Genomic DNA, 22,833 nt, shown 5'->3' with positions numbered 1-22,833 from the left:
ACTGTCGGGTCCCCACGGGGGGCGACGGGTAAGGCCGGCGGGAGCGGTCCCTGGACGTGGGAAGTGGTCGGATGGGCGGGAAGCAGCAGGAAGAGGCGGGATTCCTGCCTTTTGTCTCTCGGTCTTCAAACTGTAAGGAGGGGGACCCAGACGCCCACCCTCCTGCCAGATGCCCCCAACACTCCAGAGCGGGTCCCGGAATTCTCCCGGCGCGCGGGGGCGGGGTACGACAGGGTGGGGGCGGGGCTCGCGCAGGCCACGCCCACCAAGGGTCTTTTTAAGGTGCCGACCCTGTCCTGGCCCCGGCTCCCGGACTCACAGCGCGCTCCTTCCGAGTCGGCCTCGCTAGCTCTGCTGGCGGTGCTTGGTCCTGCCTGGGATTCGAGTGAGTAGCGGCCCTGGGGGTGTCTCCGCCAACCCCGCGGGAGGGAAGGTCCCCACCATCTCCCAGGAGCTTCAGGCCACCCTGCTGGCGCCCCCAACATCTCCCCTGACATCCCGATTACGGACCCTATGTAAGCCTCCAGCCAGCCTCTTCAGCCCTGCTCCCCGGTTCGCCCCCACTCCCGGGACTCCGCCTAGCTGCCCGGCTCCCCACGGCCGCCCCGGCTTTGTCCTCGGATCCTGGGCCCGCGGGACAGATAAATAATTGTGCGTGACCTCCATACCAGTTGTCCCTACGGGTTTTCTGGGAGGGAGGCGGGGTCGAGAGTTTCGCGTGGCTGCTATTTCTCCTTTTAGTAGCCTTGGGCCCCCTCCTCCAGAGGCCGGTTCCCTTCCGCGGAGGGGAGAGCGGGAGCCGAGTGTCCGGGTCTCCTCTGCTCGGAGTGTGGTCCGCGCTGAGGGCGACCTACCCAGTGGCCGGTTCGGAGCCCTGGGGGTGAGGTGGGGGCTCCTACAGCCCGCACACCTCAGAATCCTTCCCCTCCTGCGGTACGAGAGCTCCTGGCATCCCCATTGTTTGGTGGTCTCTGCCCACCAAGCACCGAAACTTCAATGTTGAAACAGTGAAACGTCAGATCGAGCACTCTCCCAGCTTTTTCCGGAACTTTCTACTGTTCAGGTACAAATGAGGGAAGCAGGAATGCTTGGTTGTGAAATCCTGCAACAGGTCCTGAAAATCACATTGTGGGTTCCTAAGCTCCACGTAGGCAACCGCAGTGGGAGGGAGGGTTTCTAAGTCGCGAGGCACCCACCTCAGCCCCTCCACACTAGGACGTTTGTTTAAATAGTTACCCAAAATGTTTAACCTGTTTTATTTGCAGTCTGCAGACCAAGTACATTTTCATTTTACAAATGCCTTTTATTTGGGGTAATTGTTATACTCAGACAGTAAGAATGGTCTTAACTTTTCTGATTAACCTGTTTTAAAACTCTACCTTTACAACGCCAAGAATTCAAGTAGGACAACCACAAAATTGGCTAATGTGACGCCAATTTTTCAGGAAAGAGATGGGCAATAGATTCTAAAAGGGTGAATTTCATGTACTATCAAAACTGCATACCAAACTATAATCAATTTTATCAAATCCTCCATAGTCTCCCCCCATTGTCTTCTTGGTCATTTCTCTTTTGGGTTGATTGCCACTGATACTTTATCAGTAGTTCTCAAGGTTCTTTCTACTCTGTATTCTAGTTTCTTTTGCTCTGTCAGAGTGAAATTGGGTCGAGACAGGATCTGTGTCCAGTGAATCCTTGCTTGCTTGGGTGCCTTAAATATTGTTGGGCCAGAGCCAACATTGGTTAATTGAATGAATGAAGGAATGAGTGAGGTTGCACTTGTAGTGAACAAAGATTACATTGGATTCAAGCAATATATACAAATTTGACCTCAGATTTCTATCATAAGTTTTTCATGGATTCCTCCAAATGTATTTAACAAATATTGACATTGGTATCTGCTAAATACTGTGCTGAAAGCAGTACTCATTGGAGTTCTGTCCTGATTAAATTGGCAAATCATGGCATGGTGAGAAGGGTAGGACTGAAGCCAGTTGGGCCCCAATGCACATCCCAGCTTCAGCACACTTGGTTTGATGACCTTGGGCAAGTTACTCTCTGACCTCAGTTACCTTATCTTGCAAAATAGGTATGATATCACAGACCTTGAAGAGTTGTCGTAAGGCGTATATTGGTATATACAAAGGCCAGCCCAGCTTGGAGAGGTTCCTTGTAATTAGACATTGTTCTGTGCTTTGCTCGGTTAGTGAAAGCCTCTTCCAGGAGAGCGGTGACTCAAACAACTCCTCAGACAGGAATGCTATCTCCTATGGCTTACGGGAGGCCAGCTCTCTTCCCGTTGCAGATAGTCACAGATTTCCTGGGGCACCTCATCATTTCCTGGGCTGGTATTTGCTGCATTATATTTGTGTTCTGTTGGGTGGGGATCCCTGGATTCCCTGGGGACCGTGATCACCAACGTTAGTGTTCCTTAACTGTTTTTGTGTCGTGGACCTTCATGGTCAAGCCTCTGGACCCCTTCTCAAAATGTTTCTAAGTGCATAAAGGAAACCATACGGTACCAAGTTCACTGATCCCCAGAATTTCCAGGGATCTGTGGACCCTTGGGTTCCGAACCCTAATGTAGGGAAGTTTTCTCAAACTGAATTGTGCAGGAGCTGGGCACAAGTTCTGATTGTTAAAACTTTTAAGTATTGGTGTAAGTCAGAGAGGGAGAACCAATAAATGTATATTGTGAATCACTTGTAAAGGATATCATCAGCTTGTTTGCTTTTTTTCTTACCATCTCATTGGGCCAACAGTACTACTAATTGTTCTTGACTCATACTACGTGATACATTAGGGCCAAAGGACTTCTCAGTTCACTATAGGAAAAAGGTTTCATGGTGGCTTCTCTCCCAAAAGAGAAAAGTGAAGAGAGAATTGAACCCTCATTCAGCACACGACAGTACAGGAAATACCCAATTTAAAAAGAACCTGTGCCAGAGACATAGAAGCCTGTACTGTATTTGTGTTGCTAGCAGTGGTTTAGTTTTAGCGAAATATCAGTCAAATAAACTCAATGTAGTTTAGTTGAATTTCATTGGTATTAATTTTTAAGCTGAATTGATAATTTTGTTTTGATTTTAGTTATAAGCCACTTACTATCTCTATGCCTCAGCTTCCCCACCCATAAAATGGGGATAATGAAAATGCCTACCTCGTTTTTTATGAGGATTAAATAAGTTACTATCAGTAAACTACTTAGCGTAAGTAAAGCATATAGTAAGCTTTATGTAAGTAAATAATAATATATTACAATAAGTAAATAACAATGTAGCGATTTTTTTATGTATCATATGCAGGCAGTATTCTAAGTGCTTTGCATATATTTAATCTCGGAACGGACTTATGATATAAATAAGCATATCTCCATTTTTAAAATGAGAAAACTACCAGATCAAATAACCAACCTAAGATCATTCAGCAAATAAACAGTAGTCTTGGCATGTAAATCTTGGTCTGACTCCATGTAAAAATCACACAAACATTGTTTGGATAATTAAATACCTTGTAGTTGACACCGATTATGAATTGCTATGGCAGATGTGGGAGATCAGAGTGACTGAGTTTATAGCATAGTTGCATTCTAATTACAATATGTGATTTGGCAGGTAGTATCCAAATCGCTGTCAAGGATTTTGCTGTAATCCACGTGGAAGATGTGGGTGGTACCAGGATACAGAATTAGTAATTAATGGTGAGGCTGGGGTGAGCACAGGAGAGCTTACTAGGTGGAAGGGAGGCTTCCCTTTGGAGCAAGGATAGGCTTAGGTTAGAGAGGAGTGGTAGAGGGCCTTTTGGTTGAAAGTAACAGTTTGGGTGTGACATTGGCACATAGAGGACACTTACTACCTACTAGTCGGATGGATGAAGACTGGACGCAAGGGGAGGTGTTCCTGTATGCAAGTCATTTGGTAACTCAGAGACTGATAATTCTCAGGTGACTTAAATGTTCTCAACCCTTAAATCAGATACGGGAGTTTTGGGAACAGCTTGTGGTTCTGAAGTCAAATATACGAGTGGGTTGAGCCTGGATTTGCTTCTTTGGAGGTCAGTGACCTTAGCAGGTCACCTAATGACTGAATTTTTGGTAGCCATTCAGACCCAGTAGTGCTCCTGAAGGAAAAGGAAACCAACATTTGTGGAGCACAGACTCTTTGCCAGGTACTTTACGAACATTAGCTCATTAGATCCTTAACAACGACGCTATGAGAGAATTCTCGTTCATTTCCAAGTTATAGCTAATGAAGTGGAGGCTCAGAGCTGAAGGAGCTTGGCCAAGATCACAGAGCTGATAACTGAATTTTAAACGTTGTCTATCTGATTCTAAGTTCCATGCCCTTTCTCTTCTACCAGGAATGTCTTCGAGGTAGCATGGGTAGTGCAATTTCCACGGCAAACATTAGTAACCACAGTAATCTTTAATGTGGAACCTTGATTGAACTTCAGAGTCTTTCTCAACATAGTTCCAGGGACCCACTCTCAGTGGATCTACAAGATGAAATCATTCTGCCATCTCTGTATAAGCAGACCATGCAGAGCCCTCTCGACGTCATTAGTTGTGTTGGACTACTGTTGTTTGTTTACATATTTCTACCACCACAGTAGAACTCCTACACGGAAACAGGCACCTGTCTTTATAAACCTTTTATCGTCAGCTCCTAACCCAGGATGTGGCTCATAAAAGGTTGAGTTACTACATTTATATGAGAGCTTCATAAACAGTAAAACATTGTACATTGTTTCTTAGCTGTCCTTACTCTAGAAAAATTACTTGAGATACAGAAAAGAAGTCAGGAGTTAGCTGCATGAGGGAGGGAGGTAAATCAGTTGCCCTGATGGGAGAGATTAGGGAAACAAGAAGGAATGGGTGTATGAGATGGGCAGGGGAAGGTGAGTGTTGATAACAAAAATTGAACATTGCTAAATATTGATAAAGGCTACCAATAAGTGAGTGCCTGTGTCGTGTGGGGTGGCATGTGGGGTCTCTGGCCCCACTCCCCACATAAGAACGCAGGACATGGTGAGGCCAAAAGGAACACCCACGGAGCCATAGATAGGGGAGCCATACCACTATACTCTCGCTGGCGGCTGGGTTGGAGACACACAGGAAGCAGGAGCCACAGAATCCGCAACCTGCCGTCCACTTCTCTCTGCCAACCAACCTCTCTTGCTAGCTGCAATCCACCGTGCTAACTGCAATCCGCTCTTGCTAGCTCAGCCACCATCTTCTTGCTAGCCCCGATTGTCCTACTAGCATAGCCACAGCAGTTATATTTGTGCCCAATGGCTCACTGGTTACAGCTGACGGCCAACTAGCCACAGCTGATGGCCATCCCATCACAGTTGATGGCCGTTTACCACCTGAGCCAGCACCTTTCCACATGAGGCCGAGAGCCTGGAAACTGCACTCCTGGCTCTGTCCCCACAGCCTACTATAAACATTTTCTTATCTCATTTTCTTAACAACTTTATAAGAAAAGTATTGTTATCTTCATTGTACATATGAGGGAAATGAGATTCTGTTGACTCTAGAATCCATGCTTTTAATTCACTCTTAGCCTGAGCTGTCTTATAGGCCAGCTTGAGTATTTGGCTTTGGTAGAAGGAGCAAAATGGAACATGGAGTCTATCCTCGGTCCATGGTATTCACTTAGATAAGGGAAGTAGACTAAGCAGGTAGTATGGGTAGCAAAAGAAAAAAAAAAAAACTAGAATGGGCAATGAGTAAAGCTTAATTTCCAATTAATGACAGCTCTCAAACTCTGGCCTTGTTAAAAATCACTCTAATTAGGGACAATGCTACTAACCTACATATTCATTAATGAGTGACCCCTCTGGATGGGTGGGGCTCGCGATAAAACTGGTTTATAATAAATTCTCCTTTTCGGGAAATTGGATTATAACCAGGTTCTAGTGTAATAAGAAAGCCTAGTATGCAATAATAAAATGCCAAAGCTTCTGGAAGCATTTAGAATCTGAGATTACAGATGGATTCACTCCAAACCTTTGGTATTAGAATGAATCATTTAAACTGCCAGTCGCGACATGTAGACTCAAAAATCATGGATTCAAGTCATTGAGATTCTAAAATAAGACAGTGACTGCAGCACAGGTGGTATGAGAATGATTCATGCGCTCATTTTGCGGCTCATTGGTTATCTAGAGAATGAGGTAATTTTACCACAAGGTGACTCAGAGTTAGACGATAGTAATTTTCTTGTAAGGGTGGGTCTTTCACAGTTGGGGTGGTGTCTTTGACTAGGGAGAAGCAGCAAAGAGAAATGGCACATAGGTGTTCGGATGTAAACCAAGCCTTTTAAATCTCACGCAATGGATACATCCTCATGCTGGAACTATTTCAGACATTGAACACCGAAGATCAAAACTGAGAATGAATAAACCTGGGTTTGGCCCCTTTTGCGAGATGTGTGTAAAGCGGGATGTGATTCCTCCTCTTACCATTCTGTAAATTAATGCATGGGATTGGGGAGAAGCATGCAGCCCAGACTACTCAGTGCAAACCCAGTCTGCTGTGATTAATGTCAGCTGTTGTGAAGTTGTGCAGCCAAATGCGTGTATGAAAAATGAAGCTTTGGGCTTCTTTTTTTTTTTTTTTTTATGCATAGCAATGCCAAGAGTGACAGAAATAGAAGCTCATCACACTTTCCCCTGCCAAACGCAGGAAATGTCCATAGTTCACCCTAAAAGTATAATTTTGAACTTCATTTCTTAGTCACAAGTGGAACTATCATTATACTTGCAATGTGTTTCAATGTCCCAAGAAAAGAAGGTTTATGAGTGACTAATCAGATAAGTCTTTTCTTTACCCTCTTTGTTGCTCTGAGCTTTGCACCATAGGTGCTAGTCAATGGGTTTTCCTCCTGGAATACTGACAGCAGGGTTGGCAGTGTGAGATGCCCCCTCCATCTTCAAGCTAAGTGACCGGATGTCTGCCAAGGCACTTGTTTACCTTGTTTTTTCTTCACAATATCTAAGAGGTAGAGAGAGCTTCCTTTCCTTATTTTATAGGTGAGAATTACAGAGAAGACCAAGGTTGCACAACCATTGTAATAGTCAAGTTAACCCAGGTCTATCTACACCAATCAACCAACTCTCTCCCTCCCTTCCTCTTCCTTTCCATTGTGAAATATTTCAGACATACAAAACAGAGAATACAAGGAACACTCAACTACCCACTATCCAGCTTAAAACATAAGACACAAATCCAGCTGAAGCCTTCTGAGGATGCTCTTTCTATTACGACATTTGCTGGGACCACAGAGAGGGTTATTCATAAAGCCTAAGGAAAGCTTTTAAACTGAATGGAACTTTTAAAAAGTTGATGACTTAGAAATTTCATTTAGAATCCAAAAATGTGACAAAGAGAAGTAGGACAGTGCTACCTTTGTCTTGAGAAGCGTATGATCTAATTGGGAATTGTACTAACAGGTCAGAAAAGGGAAAGATTCTGTAAAACAATAGAAATGAAGTAGTTTGAAATGTGCCAAGTACTCTGTTTGATGGGGTGGGGAATGCAGAGATGTGGTCCCCTCCCCCGAGGGGAAGAAATTTATAACATAGTAAGCTGAATGATGTACATAGACCTTTGTAGGTATTTCCTGAAAAGGGGACGCATTCACATCTGGCTGGGGTGGGTATACAATAGAAATTAAACTAGACTTACAAGAAGTAAATTTAAGTAACCTTGAGTTACATAGAGAAAAGGCAGATATTCTCTTTTAAAAAGTCCAAGCTGCTCGTTTAATAGAGAATAATGAAGTGATGTTAGTTTTTTAAAAAAATGTATTTTTAAACGTCATTCAGAGACAACCCAGGACAGCATAAGTCTTGCTAGAAATCTAATGCCTTATTGGTGATTGCTCCGAAGTAAACATGTGTGAAAATGTAAGCGACCAGGCTGATATTAAGCAGTATATTTTCGAATATGATGAAAAATGCCTAGACAATAACAAAATATTTTAAAAGCCAGCTGGGCTATTAATTCTTGGAATCCAGTTTTAAGTAATTGTAATGTCATTACCTGCACGCCTGGATTCGGTTTTTGGTTTCCTTGGGAATCATGAGGGTACTTCCAGCAGATGTCTGTTGCATACATCAGTGTTCGCTCCAGATCACGGGTAACTCGGAGCCATGGGGCACAGTCAGTACCACTAAATGCACTCCCAACTCAAGCCAGTGCAGGCTGCTGGAGCCAAGGCTTTTGTGTCAGGTTTTACAGTCAGGCTCAGGTTTCACTCTGGCTTTGAACAATGGAGCACCTGTCTCCAGGGAAGGGAATAAGAGATTTATGCAACTACTAAAGGAAAGCTTGCCAATACATTCTGTTGTTGCTAGATACGGACATCGTGTGGATGCCTTCACAGTAGCCTGGTAACACTTGTGGACCCTCGGAATTACTTTGTTCCAGTCTGAATAAGGGAAGTAGGCTTCTTGCAAGTTGAGACTGATAGGTTAGTGATAACTAGTCATATCAGTTAGGTCTCTGTGCATGTATGTGTGTGTGATTGTTGTTGTTTGTTTCAAGAAACAGGAGCTCCCTTTCCAAATGACTTAAAAAGGGGATTTACTGGCTCACATAGATGAAAGAGTGTAGGATAAGAGGAGGCACAACTAAAAATGTCTACACCTAGTCTTTCCATCTTTCAGTTTCCCTCTGTGCTGGCTTCATTCTTAGATCGTCATAGTGGCTAAGACAGCTGCTAGCAACTCCATCCTCCGTTCCCACAGTTCTAAACCAAAGCCCCGGGTTTAACTTCCGTTGAACTGGCTTGGGGCTCATGCCTAATCCTAACTCTGTCACTCTGGTAGGCCCAGAATGACATGTGAACTGGTTGCCACGACTGCGTCACACGCCCAGCCCTGGAGATGAAGGTAGAGTCAATCCCGTTTAAACCAATGCTTTTCAACCTGTCTGTGGTAAAGGACCATTTTCTGTGCTAATTTCCAAGTACAGATTGGTTCTCTGACTCTACACTCTTCAACCAGAGGAGTTCATTGGTCATGCTCTTGATTGTTGTGGCATAAAATTGTATAAAAGTTTCTAAATGCTTACCTGACGTTTGTCTTGAATTGGTGATAAGCATGGTGGACCACCACCAGGAGACCTCCTTTATTAATACTAAGTACCTCTCTAAACTACATGGACCGAGAAAGAGATGGTTGCTTCCCTAAAGAAAACCTGGGAAAGTCTTAACCAGAAGAGGGACAAGAGAATGACTGCTGTGTGCCAGAAAGACGCTCCACATAGTGATTCACTCTATAACTCTTTCTTCTGGAAAGGCCTCATTCCATGTTCAGGAAGTCGTTGGGTTCTGGAAGCCTTAGTGTTGTACGATGGGAACTTACTATCCTCCTGTTTAAGGACTGAAGATTCCTCAGTTTTAGCTTAGCAGCCCTCCTTTTCCCTTCTTTTTCTAGCCAGCTTTGAGTTAGTGAGGAGGTCTCAGCTTTCTTAACGAGCTATTTCCTAGAAAGGCAAGTCACTCATCCGAGGAGGTGTCACAGGCAGGGGCTGCAAATACCACTCACAGAAGGGAAGCCTGAAAATGATGGTGGGGTATAAAAAGGAATTCTTTTGCTGTGTTTTTACATTCCACTCAGGGCAGGGCACACAGGACACACTGCCCTTGCTGGAGAGCCTCCTGTCCCAGCAAGGGCACTTGAGTCCGTGGGCCACTCAGAGCTAAGCATTTAAACTGGGTCCAGGCAGACGAACTCGTTGAGGAGATTAGAACATGTTGTTTGTACCTCACGGCAAGATGGCTGGGGATTTCACCTTCCAGCTGCCACCACGTTAGGCCTCACTGCTCAGAGGTCATTCTGACACACTCCACAAACAAGTCACTTTGCCGGGAATGGTTCTTGGTGGACTGACAGCCCCGTCCAAGAGGGAAAGCCAACTGTTGGCTGGACGAGAGGACGCTGGGGTTAGTGAAGCACAGAAACCATCTGGATGAGTGTTTGTTGTGGTTACAGTAAGGCTCCATGCGTGCAGTCGTGCTAGTCACAGATACAGCTATTTATGCTATAATCTCACATAAGTAGGCAAATATAAAACTTGTTCTTACAGAGCAATGCAACACTTTTTACCTCCCTAGGAAGTGTGTCCTAGTTTGTGTATGCTCAATGCTAAGAACTGGGTGGTGGTAACAATAAATTCAACGTAATAAAAATCTCCACCCAAGTGTGAGTTCTTCAGCTGAGTTTTGTTAGGCCGTTCGTTATAACTGGGGGTGGGTGTGGGGCTGTTTTTGCTTTTCCGCTCTCCACTCTCCTTTCCTAACTCCTGTGGATTCTAGTGGCATAGTTTGTTTTGTGGCTGGTAACCTGTATCATTCATTGTACTGAATGCAGGTCCTTTGTACTGTAGGGGAAAAAACTTGAGCATGACAAGCCAGAGTTTCCTCAGGAGAGACCTGTAATTTAGGAGAGGAGATGAGGTTATTTTGGAGGAACGCAGGCCTTTTAAATGTGTGGTTAGAGCGGTTCATGAAGAAACAAAATCTGCAGGTGTCCCTTGGGTTTAAGCAGCGCTGTGGGAATCCTGGAAGGCGATGGGGACATTCTCATGAATACTTCATTCCTTCAGAATGCCCGTCTGGGGAGGTGGAAACAAGTGCGGGGCCTGCGGGAGGACCGTGTACCATGCCGAAGAGGTGCAGTGTGATGGGAGAAGCTTCCACCGCTGCTGCTTTCTGTGCAGTAAGTATCTCCCAGTGCTCGGCCGGTGACAGAACTTACGTGTGAGAAGCTTCCATTTACTTATTTAAGGGAAAAATGATGGTTTTTGTTAATGAAGATGATTTTAGAAGCACAAATGGTTTTTACTTGTCTGTTATCCTAGACATTGTAAGTGCTCAGCGTAGCAAGGGCAGCCGGGTGATCCAAGACACTTGGCCTTCTGTGTCCCCATAGCTCTTAGGCTTCGTTTGGCATTTACTTTATTTATTATCATGCGTGTCTCCCCTGCCTCATCCACTAAGAGCTCAGTGCCGTCTGTTGTCTGGCACCCAGCAGTTTCTGGCTTGTGGTTATGGATGGGCTTGGCTCTGATTTCTGTGACAGGATGGTTCCCCATCCACCCCAGCTTCTCTTCCTGGCTGGGCTCCTCCTCTTTGAAACTGTCTTGCTTGTTTCTCGGCACATTTTTAGTTCAAATTCAGAAGTCTAGAAGCTCAGTTTCTCTAGAAGCTCAAATTCTGTCTTCTCTGGTAGTGACTATTCAGAGTTGTTTCTGGTTATTGATATCCTAAGTTGGAGGGAAAGGAATTTAGGATATGAAAATCCCATTGAGGCAAGTTGGGAACTACAATTGTTTATAGATGGAAAATTCATCAGAGTGTCTGACACAGACGGGAAGTAGGACATAAAACAACACATGCCTATATGCTCGGAAGACAGTAAATACCTGATAATGAGAGAAACAGAACAGGAGAAAAGCCCCCTCACCCCTGCATATTTCCTCTAATGACAACTAAGTCTTCAGTTTTTAAACAGGAGAGTAGCCACTTCAGAAGGGTCTTCATTAACCATCTTCTGATTCAAATGACAAAATTTTCTTTAATGAAGGTTTTGTTATGAGAAACCCACCCATGCATGCAATTATTTGCTATATCTATAGTTCTGTACAGTGAGAGTTAGCTAGAAACTGCCAATGTTAAAAATAAATTTGGTTACACTATGAAATAATTTTCAGAAAAAAACTTCTGCAACTGCTTCACAGAAAACTAATAAGAGACAACAGAAAGTCACAGCTACAAAGAATAAAAATACAACATATGAATGTTTGCTATGTATGCCTTCCATGATAGCTACCATTTCTCAGATTTGGTCTAACCCTTTCTTCTAAGTTATTATTATTTTGAGGAATCTATTTTTCAGTCGGTTTGTACCCAAGAGTATGTGAACACAGAGCAAATGCAAGTACTTTAGAAATTGTTCTTCAGTTTCATGTAGGTGGGGGTAAAATCCCCGTTTTTTAATCTTGGATTTCCAGTTGCCTGATTGCGCTATTAATGAGCTCCCTCACAATTTCTTTTTTTCTCAAGCTTAATTGAGTTTTAGAGAGTGAAATAATGTCTGGATAAAACATAATGCCATTTGGCAATTTTATGAAGTGGGCTACGTGGAGATGTCTTGTGGCAAGAGATCCATCAAGAAAGAATGTGTTCTCCTTTGGGAAGAAGGGAAAACAAAGCAGACATTAAACCACTTGATGATTTTCAGACATACTCATCACTACTGGAGAAGCTGGTGGCGAGATGAAAGAATAATAGTTTTTCTCTTCTAAGACTAGTGATGAAAGCTAGAATTCTGGTTTCAAAACGGTCTTTATCCCATAGGGTGCTTTTGGGGCGACGGGGCGACAGAGACAGTTCTCCTAAGGCACTCAGCCACCCTTTTGTTAGGTTGTGACAACAATATTTGGTATGAGGAGGCTGAGAAGATTTGAGTGTTGTGAGTTTGGGAGCAAAGTGTTAGTTTTGTTCCTTTTGTGTGTAATTACAGCCATCTCAAACTTCTCTTCCTCCTGCCTGAGAGGCAAATCATATTGAAAAGTCTGAGACTTCAGGATGTTAACATTCTGCTATATTTCTGAAACAACTGTCATGTCCCTGGAGGAAGGTTAATAGTTGTCAAATGTAGCTGACCAGTCCAGACGCTGTCTCATGGCTTTTGGGAAACCGCAGAATAAACTAGGCATGGGAGACAGCGTGTGCCTTTACTGTTTGTAGACTATGTGCCACCGTGGTTCTCAAGAAAAAGGTATCTTTGCCACATTTTTAAATTCTCACTATTTCCCCCTCAGTGGTTTGCAGGAAAAATTTAGATAGCACCACAGTGGCAATTCATGATGAAGAGATCTACTGCAAATCCTGCTACGGAAAGAAGTATGGGCCAAAAGGGTACGGTTATGGCCAGGGCGCTGGCACGCTCAACATGGACCGGGGTGAGAGGCTGGGCATCAAGCCAGAGAGGTGAGTTAGGGCCGTATCTGTTACCTTCAGAAATGACTTATAACAGTTTCTGTTGCTTGGTGAACAGGAATCTGGGAGTTTTCAGATTTTTAGCTGAAATTAAATACACTAAAAGACTCAGATTTTCTGGTGTAAACTAGTGACTATTCTTTAAGCTCAAAATATGGACAGTTTTGGACCTAACAAAGTGAGTTTTCCAGTGATTTCTAGTCCTGGTTTGAGAGCGTTCCAAGGTATAACAAGGAGTCATGACGTTCTCAAAATTAGGTGGTTTAAACTGACTTCCATTTGCCAGCACTTTGGAGACCAGATGTCATGAAGTCAAATGATAAAGTAATGTGGTATCTGAATCATGAAATGCATTTCTCATGTGCAACTAAGTGATCAGCGAAAATTCCTCAGTCATTCCTTTCATGTAAGAATATTTCCTCATCAGGAAATTACTTTTCTCTAACTTAAAATTACTTAAAAATTGAATTTCCCCCCGTTTTTGATTCTTTGAGACATTAGTGTTTTGAAAGGATTCAATACTAAAGTAGCAAAGTGCTAAGTCTGCTGAACTTCACTTAGTAGTTCATGATCAGACTACATTATGTCTTCATTGGGAATTTCCTCTTAATTTCTGTTTTTGACCCAATAATTCCCTCATTTGAACTTCACATTTTTTCACATCCATTTTATATTGAAGAGGCCAAAACTGGTGTAATACCCCAATAAGATGGCCTTCCCCTGGACAAGACCATTCTCATGCCCTTTCTGTGGGCTGGGTACCATGTAGTATTAACATACGTTAGCTCATGGAAACTTCACAATAACCCTACAAAGTATGGTTTCCCATCTCACTCAAGAACAAATTGAGACGGTGAGAATTAGGTGATGTGCCCCAAGTCACACTGCTAGTCAACTGTAGAGCCCGGAACTGAAACCTAGTGTAACTCCAAAGCTTATGATCTTAAGCATGGTACATTATGGCATGACTGAAATAATAATTATTGATTGCCTATTGTCTGCCGAATGTTTATGTTCATTATATATAATCCTCAGTTACTCTGAGTTTAGGTACTTTGTGCTGATTTTATAGATAGGATACTAAGGCTCAGGACACACGGATAGGTCGCAGAGCCAGGATTTGAACCTATGTAAATTTGGCTCCCAAACCTGTGCTCTTTCCATTGCAGTGTGAACTACACTGAGGCCCACTTTTCTCTCTTTTCTGGTTTTTTTTTCCCCACACTTGGGGTTTCTGAGCCGTGGTGCCTTATTGTGACCAGTTGTGCCAGGGCCAACTCAGTCATTGCTGCATGCCATCACTGTAGCAGCCAGCTTACCTTTGTCTTAGTTCAAGTTCATTGTTCTTGCTCGCTCTCCTTTTTCAAATGATTAAAATTCACTTATTTCTTAAGACTGTTTCCCTGGAAATAAGACCTAGCTAGACAATCTGCTGTAATGTGTCTTTTGGAGCAAAAATTAATATAAGACCCAGTCTTATTTTAGTATAAGACCCGGTCTTATATAATATAAATATGATACGATATGATATGATACAATACAATATAACATAATATAATATAAATATAACACCCAGTCTTATTTTACTATAAGACCTGGTCCTTATAATGTAATACCCGGTCTTATATTAATTTTTGCATCAAAAGACGCGTTAGAGTTGATTGTCAGGCTAGGTCTTATTTTCGGGGAAACACGGGATCTTATTTCAAACCTTTCAAAACATATATTTGTATACCCTCCCCCAAACAAAACCAAATTCATCCATGACCCCAAAAGTAGGGTTAGGGTTTGTGGCCATAGTTTTCAAGTCACAAAGACCAGTGGACCTTCCACTCTTCTCCTCCTTCAACACTACCTGGCAAGCCTTCAGTGCTGGCCTGTCTCAACCAGTGCCCTTGTCCCGTCCCCTCCTTAGCCTGGCCACAGGCTGCTTATCCTTCAGGAGCAGGTGTGGGGACGTCCTGTGCCAAGAAGCCGTTCTTAATGACTCAACTCTGGGAGCACCTGTGGTCTGGCCCACTCTTGTGGCACAGTTATGGGGACCAAGCCCTTTCCCAAGGATCTCCTGGGGAGGCAGCCTGGGTGGGCAGGAACATTTTCATTGAGACTGACCTGCATTTTTCAGCTTAGGCTCACCAGTTTCCTGAGTCTCTAGCCCTTCAGCAGATTAACATTTCTTCATCTGTAACATGAGGTAACACTTATCCTTACACTACCTAGGTTGTTAGAATGCAGGTGGGAGAGAATGTGTATGACCTTATTAACATAATCAGTGACAGATTTGGAAATTTGTGTTGGGAAACTCCGAACTGGAAGTGTTGGATATCACTGTGACTAGCTTTTAAAAATCACTTGTAACAGTAAGTATATAGAGTAGGTTGTGGAAACATTTTTTAAAAATATGCCTACACTAGGGACTGTTGGAAAAACCAATACTGTGAATTAGTACAGTGAACTGGAATTTGTTGCTTAGAATAAAATTTCCAGTGGCCACATCAAACACGGTTTAAAAAATGCTGTATAATTTTTTCCAGTAGGAAAAATTGATAATGAGCTACCATTTGCTGAGTGCCAACTGTTGTTGTATCTCATCTACTCAACTAACTTACAAAGTTCTAGAAGGGTCTTTAAATCTTCTGAAAGCCCAGAATGGTGTTCTGCATAGTAGGTGGTGCACCTCATATTGAATAGTGACCTGGAATAGTGACAAAAATGCCACTCAATCCAGAGAGAAAGTAAAGATAAATAGATCACATAGTAATAGGTAAGTTTTCTAAAACATTTTCCCACAAAGTGGTATATTCACCCTTTCCCCTACTGAAGATATGTTGCAAAATTAATTTGTAAAACATGCTTGACTTCCTTGATTGTAGACTATCTAAATCAACTGACCGTTATGCAAAAACTGCTGAAGTTAACACTGATAATTCAGTCTCATGTGAAGTAAAAAGCTAGGTGTGATTCTCGTGGTACTAATATGACTCTGGATTAAAAATAAGTGCTGGGATAGGGTTTTATAAAGCATAGCGTAATAGTTTGGTGGAGAGGCTAGCCCTGGGGAATTAAATGAATTGTGATGAGTTCAGACTTAGGACAGATATTTAACTTTGGGTCTTTTTGTAACAAGAATGAGCTCATAAATAGATTACAGTAATAACTCTGGCTGGCACCTGGGATTAATTTCTTTCTTCCTCCCCTTCTGCTGGCCTGTGAAGGCCTCCAGCCATGAGACGGTAGAGCAGTAAGCGCCAGAGTTCCCTTATGCCTGCCTTATGGACTTATAAGGGCTCACTGGAATATCTAATTTTTTCTTCTCCTTTCCACAAGTGTTCAACCTCACAGGCCTACAACAAATCCAAACACTTCTAAATTTGCTCAGAAATACGGAGGTGCTGAGAAGTGTTCCAGATGTGGGGATTCCGTTTATGCTGCTGAGAAGATAATTGGAGCGGGAAAGGTAGAGTGTTAGTTTTCATTAGTGACAATGAATGTCCTCTCTGCTCCGTTTCTCCCGTCCACCCTCCACACCCCGCTCAGGCACTCCGTCTTATGAATAAATGCCTTGGATTAAATTTTTTTCTTAATTGCATTTCCATGTGACTCATTACTCTTTTGAAGTGCTACCCTTATTTGACAGATCACGTCTCTGTCTAAAAGAAAGTTGTTTTCATAGGGGGCTCTCCCGAAGTCTGTTAACTCAAAGGGCCAGGCTGTGAAAAAATCTGGACTCTGCAGGTTATTTAATGTAGTGGGGATAAAAGCCATGAAGCTGAGTCAGGACAGCCGGTGCTGATTTGGTGGGTGGATTTGGAAGTTACTTCCATGTCACCTGAGCTGCGGTGTTCTCGACCGTAAAGGAGACGGCCTTTTCAAGGTCATACCAGGACTGTGAACAGGTCTCAGACTGCTCTTAGGAAAACGACCCTTAATGGTACAAGCTTCCGAATGAAGTCAGAACTCAGCCCTTTTGTGGGTGACCAAGAACGTAGACACTGGGAGGTCAGGTGCAGCCTTCTGGGTGGGGTTGGTCCACAGAAGTCAGGAGCTCACTTTGGGTTGACCTTCCCGAGCATCTAAATGGTGCTGCAGGAAACCAGCCTCTCAGACTTACGCATTTGTGTCTTCCAGCCCTGGCACAAAAACTGTTTCCGATGTGCCAAGTGTGGGAAGAGTCTGGAATCGACGACTCTGACTGAGAAAGAAGGTGAAATCTATTGTAAAGGTAAAATTAATGTCAGTTATTGCTATCCATATGAATATCCCGCCCTTGGTTAATGAGATGTCACCAGCATTAAAAAGAAAGAACAAAGTAGTACTCTGAAAATGGGGGAAAGGAGGGATAGTGTCACTGGCTATTTGAAAACAAAAGATCTAGAAATGTTTACAGATGACAGAAAACCACATCCTGGTTCCCCGAAAATAAGACCTCGCCGGACCATCAGCTCTAATGCATCTTTTGGAGCAAAAATTAATATAAGACCCAGTCTTATATTAAAATAAGTCCGGGTCTTTAACACAATACAATACAATATAAAAATACCGGGTCTTATATAAGACTGGGTCTTACATTAATTTTTGCTCCAAAAGACGCATTAGAGTTGATGGTCCGGCTAGGTCTTATTTTCGGGGAAACACGGTAGAACAATCTTAAATGGTACAATACAGTTGCCGATCACTTAAAACTCCCATACCAATAAAAATGAATAAAAACCCCATGACAAATAGTCTTTTCAACTTTAAGCAAAGCCTATGAGTATATGCTTTATATTTATAATATATAAGGTAATAGACAAATATATAACTTGCTTGGCTGGATCTTCATGCTTGTAACCCTGGGACCATGAACTGAACACTAGGGAGCCGGAATGCTTGGATGTGGCCCTCACAGCTAATGGCCCTCACATTTACTGCATGGCACATTTTGCATCTTAAATAAGTTGAACTCTTTTGGGCGTAGCCAACAGTATGTGTTTTAATTTGTGGGGGTCTGTGGTTGCATGGGTCTTAAGCAATGCTAGTGAGTGGACTTGCACTAACTTTCCCTTTTCTTTTGTAGGATGCTATGCAAAGAACTTTGGGCCCAAGGGATTTGGCTATGGCCAAGGAGCAGGAGCCCTTGTTCACGCTCAGTAATGGTGTCAACCCACAACCCAGCTCACACACTGAGAATCTCTACATAATCCGGGCACAGATAATCTAGCACTAAATTACTGTGAAATCCTACCAGCACTTCCGTACTGTATATTGCCCTGTACTTGGATAGGCTGGCTGACTAGTAGGAAGAGAGCACTGTATCCTTTTGCTTTATTCATCAGCATTTTCAAGAACCCTTTTCTTTTACATTTGAAATAAATCTGCAGCTTGATTTGGGTGTTCAGTGTCTTGCAGTTAACTTTTTGGAAGAGCTACTGTGATTTCAGTTAGTGGACAATCCTGACCCGAGTTTTATTCGTTAAAGGGAGTCCATCCGTTTACCCAGCTGACTCACTAGGTTAATGTCTGCATTACAGCTGTTGGAAAAGATCTCTTTTTAGATGGCACGTGCGCCTCAAGAGTAAAGGTTACTAGGCAACAGGCCTCAGCGTTCAGACTCCTCAGAGCAGGCACCTCCTGAAGCGTGGTGGTTCCTCTTCTCTCTCTGCAGCAGTGTCCTTAAACGTGGCACCTAGACAGCCTGCATTAGAATCACTGGAAGTGGACTCTGTAGGGCCAAGGCCACGGCCCTTCCAACAAGCTCCTCAGAAAGGTGCACTGACCTAGGGAGGCGCACTGTGAAACAAAACACTTAAAAATTCCTTTGATTTCTCTCTACCTAAAGATTATTACAAACCACTGCCTAACGACAACGATAGAATCTGAGGCTTGAGGTGACTTTTTAGACTCTCCACTCTACTACTAAATCCTGGAAATGAGTGCTTTTCTCACACATTTCAATTCTGCATAAGTAGCAAAGAACGCGGCATTGACCTGGCCCATTCAGCTGGCTCAGAGTAGAAAATGAGCATTAGACTATTTAAGGAGTGTTTTCATTATTTCCCCAGAAAATTTTAGTTCTTTACCAGAGACTCAATCCCATCTTTTATTTTTCCAGGGGCAGGGTGTGAAATCGGTCTGTGTTTCAGTAAAACTGAACCAGCCTGATCTGAGAACACATCTTAATCTTTTCCCAAACCTGTCTTAATATACATATTGCTTTTTTTTGAAAAGCGAAAGGGGAGTGTGTTACACCAAAAAAATAAAAAAGCAGAAATGTAGTGGGAAGAAGCCGATTGAGGGTGTACATATACCTGGGGAAAGAACTCATTTTTATTTACATAATAGCCTTGAGCATTTCCCATGTTCTACAGGGCCTATCAGTTCCATTTCGGGAGAGGTGGACCTTTTTCTTAAGCAGGCTGGGCAAGTTAATCGGCAACAAAGGAGATAATCATGGAGTAACTTCTAAAATGTGGTCGTTTTAAAAACATGTCCATAAATTCTCTGACATTCCCATCAAAAGGTGGAGCCTAATTTCCTTCCCTTTCAATGAAGAAAACCTTGGTGACTAATTTTTAACTAACAGAATCTGATGGACAAGCCTAGGTTAAAAAAAAGACAATACAGATTCTGCCTACCTTTCTCTTAGGATGCTTACTCTTAGAACTCAGTCGCCATGCTCGGAGGAAGCCCAGACTACACAGGGAAGCCACATGTGGTATTACAGCCATAGCCTCTGCTGAGATCTCCCAAAACAGCCTGTATCAACCATCAGACAGACATGTGAGTGAGTGAACCTTCAATTATTCTAGTCCCCCGTTTTTGAACCACCCCAGCCAACACCAAGTAGAGCAACATGAGCTATTCCTGTTGAGTCCTGACCAAATTGCAGAACTGAACAAAAATACCATTTTAAGCCACTAAATTTGGGGGCGGTTTGAGGCAGCAATAGATAACCAGAATGTTATATATATTAAACTTCCCCACACAGAGCCAACATTTCCCGCTTACTCTGCCTCCCATGTTATATCAGAGATGCTAGTAGATGTCCTAGAGGAAAATAATCTATGAAGTTGTCACGGGCCTGGTAATTTGAGATTTCTGCCTGATAAACAAGTTAGACATCCATCCATAATTAAAATTATTCTTAACTTGGGAGCCATGGCAAAACAGCTACTCCAAAATTGTCACGTTTCCAGTGGTTTCAGGAGTGGAGAAGGGAATTTGGCTTTGGGCAGACTCTTCTGGGAGGAATTACTTTCATTTGGATGTATATTGACAGGGTAGCCCCAAAGTAATCCAAATGTGATATTAAACTGCTGCATGGTAAATAAATATATATTTTTATTTCTAAAAACGACCCATTTGGGATATTTTCACCCCTTGTGATTTTGGTGTATTTATGGAGGACTGCTAGCAACTCTGGTTCCAAATGCCTTCTGGTTAAGTTGAGGGAGTGCTGCAGCTGTCATCCCGCTCTGTACACATTCCTGTAGATTCACAGTGTGCTCGAGCACGTTGAAGGCCTTGAGACCCTATGGTTGGGGAGTCTGCTTTAATTTGAAAGACTTAACTAAATCAGTTGTCCATGGAACCAGTAACATCTTAAGGAACACTGGGAAATGTTGGTCTGGACCACGGGTTCTCAAACTTTTTGATCTCAGGACCCCTTAACTTTCTTAAATTATTGAGGATGCCAAAGAGCTTTAGTTTATGAGTTTTATCTACCAATACTTTCTATATTAGAAATTAAACAAAATTAAATATATATACACACACACACACACATACATATATGTATACACACACAGACTTCTACTTATAGCCAAGTTGAACAGGGACTAGATTTATCCTCTCACTTGACATGAAAAAATAAAGTTTTTGTGACACTGGACAACAGAAAGGAGTTATGGGGAAAATGAGGTCTTAGGATAAGCAGTTTACTGCTCTGAGTTTCCACACTATAGCACAAGGAGGGAGAACACAGGTGGGACTAGAAAGCACCCTGAGTTTAAGGAGATAAAGCTGCAAGTCCAGAGTAACTAAGGTGGCAGAGTTGAGGGACTAAAGAGAGCTGCACAGAGAAAGAACTCAAGAAATATGCAGAGCACCGCCCAAACCCCACTTTGCACGTCTTCAGCTGAGTTCTGACAACACCCACACATGAGGTGACTACCCAAGACCATGCAAGAAACCCATCTATCAGACAGGGACATGGAGCTGGAAGAGTGCCTGTTCTTGGGAGACTGGGAAACATGATTCATGGGGCTCGGATGGAGTACACATCTTCAGTGATGGGGAATAATTACCCCTACACGGACCACTGCTCTGGTCCTACCTAAGAAATCTTGGTTAACAGCAAAACCTGAAAGGATCAGTTTCCAAATAACTGCATCCTAGAATAAAGCTCTGGAATTTTTATAGGAATACAAAAATATCCAGCACTCAGTTCAGTGTCTGGCATAATCATGTCACCAAAAATTACCAGGTATGCTAAGAAGCAGGAATACGATCCGTAATAAGGAAGGAAAAAAATCTATCCAAACCAACCAAGACCTGACAGAAATGTGAAAATCAGCAGGTAAGGATATTAAAACAGTTCATTATAACTGTACTCCATATTTTCAAGAAGTGCAAATATGGAAGATATAAAAATGGTCCAAATCAAATGCTGCAGGTGAAAACTATGTTAGAGATAAAAACTAAACTGACTGGTATTAACAACACAGTACAGAAAAAATTTAAGTGAACTTAAAAGCATAAAAGCTATCCAAAATAAAACACTGGGGAAAAAAGAATTTAAAAAATTATTAGTGAACTGTTGGACAATCTCAAGTGGCCTAACATATGTAACTGGCATTTCTTGAAAGGGGGAAGGAAAAATATTTGAAGAAATATAACTGAAAACATTTACAAATTTGATGAAAACTATAGATATACAGATCCAAGCAGCAGCAGTAGCAATGAGGCTTTCTGATGCTTTGAAAGGAAATAGTCCCTCTCTCTCAGTACTAGAAACATTGCTGTTTATTTAAAAAGGATTTTTCCATCCAAGTAAAGGTCTGATGACAGATATTCTGGTAAAATTCGAGCAAAACATTCACGCTCCAAAGGCAAAGAATTTTCTGAGATATGGCTGTTTTCCTTATTTGTACCTAGCTGACCATGATCAATGTTCCACTTGGGATTACAGATTTTCCTATTTTAATAGTCACATAAAGGTATTTAACAGGAAACTCTTATACCAAGAACTTTATAAAGTTTTGAAACCGAAGGCTTACTTTCTGACAAGAAGCTAAGATTTCTAGTTCTGGTATATAACACTCGTTCCCAATTATCTCTACAAACTCTTAGAACCAGACGTCCACATCACAGGTACACTCTATCAATCTGGGAAGGATTTGGGGTGGGGAGTGGGGGACAAGTAGAAAATGAAGGGAAGTACTTAAATGGAATGAAAACTGATGGCTTGCTGTGGAATTTGCTTTACTTTACATACTTGTTCAAACTATTATTACTTGAGCTCTACATAGCTCTGGAGGCATTACTTTCAATATTAAAATTATGAGTATTAACTATGAAATAATTAATCCACTATGAAAATATTTAATACTACTGGGTTCTCAATTAAACCGTAAACAACCATGTGAACAATAGGAAAGTGTTCATACGTAAGTTTTCCTTTGTAAAATTTCCAAATAAAGAAGCTTTCTTTGTCATGCATAGCTTCTCAGGTAACTAATATCAATGTTTGGTAGGTTTCATTTTCCAGTATTTCACTAGTGTCTTTAGACATATTAATATTTAAAACTTGGAGATTCATACAGTCCTTGAGGATCCTAAT

At 42.4% G+C, this 22,833-nt stretch overlaps 1 protein-coding gene across 2 annotated transcripts; it reads left to right on the top strand.

Moving 5' to 3' along the window:
* The first annotated feature begins 9 nt into the window (after nucleotides 1–9).
* On the top strand, nucleotides 10–18,384 carry CSRP2 (cysteine and glycine rich protein 2). 2 transcript variants are annotated; one of them, XM_033118079.1, is made up of 6 exons: nucleotides 10–28; nucleotides 10,616–10,728; nucleotides 12,836–13,004; nucleotides 16,341–16,470; nucleotides 17,142–17,235; nucleotides 18,070–18,384. In XM_033118079.1, exons 2-6 carry the CDS (start codon nucleotides 10,617–10,619, stop codon nucleotides 18,144–18,146), a joined length of 582 nt encoding a protein of 193 aa, XP_032973970.1. In that variant the 5' UTR covers nucleotides 10–28; nucleotide 10,616; the 3' UTR covers nucleotides 18,147–18,384. The 2 variants fall into 2 exon arrangements, with proteins under 2 accessions (XP_032973970.1, XP_032973969.1); XM_033118078.1 differs by lacking the exon at nucleotides 10–28 and adding an exon at nucleotides 264–385.
* The last annotated feature ends 4,449 nt before the right edge of the window (nucleotides 18,385–22,833 follow it).

Source organism: Rhinolophus ferrumequinum, chromosome 10 (assembly GCF_004115265.2).
Source record: "Rhinolophus ferrumequinum isolate MPI-CBG mRhiFer1 chromosome 10, mRhiFer1_v1.p, whole genome shotgun sequence".
Lineage (NCBI taxonomy): Eukaryota > Metazoa > Chordata > Mammalia > Chiroptera > Rhinolophidae > Rhinolophus > Rhinolophus ferrumequinum.
The sequence above is the reverse complement of the archived record's forward strand: the minus strand, read 5'-3'. Positions and strand labels throughout refer to the sequence as shown.

What these genes read in the sequence shown, in the direction of transcription:
- CSRP2 (XM_033118079.1), top strand. Translation starts at nt 10,617, where the DNA reads ATGCCCGTCTGGGGAGGTGGAAACAAGTGCGGGGCCTGCGGGAGGACC. An exon ending in CCGCTGCTGCTTTCTGTGCA is followed by an intron (nt 10,729 to 12,835) that starts GTAAGTATCTCC and finishes TTTCCCCCTCAG; the next exon opens with TGGTTTGCAGGAAAAATTTA. An exon ending in AGGTGAAATCTATTGTAAAG is followed by an intron (nt 17,236 to 18,069) that starts GTAAAATTAATG and finishes TTTCTTTTGTAG; the next exon opens with GATGCTATGCAAAGAACTTT.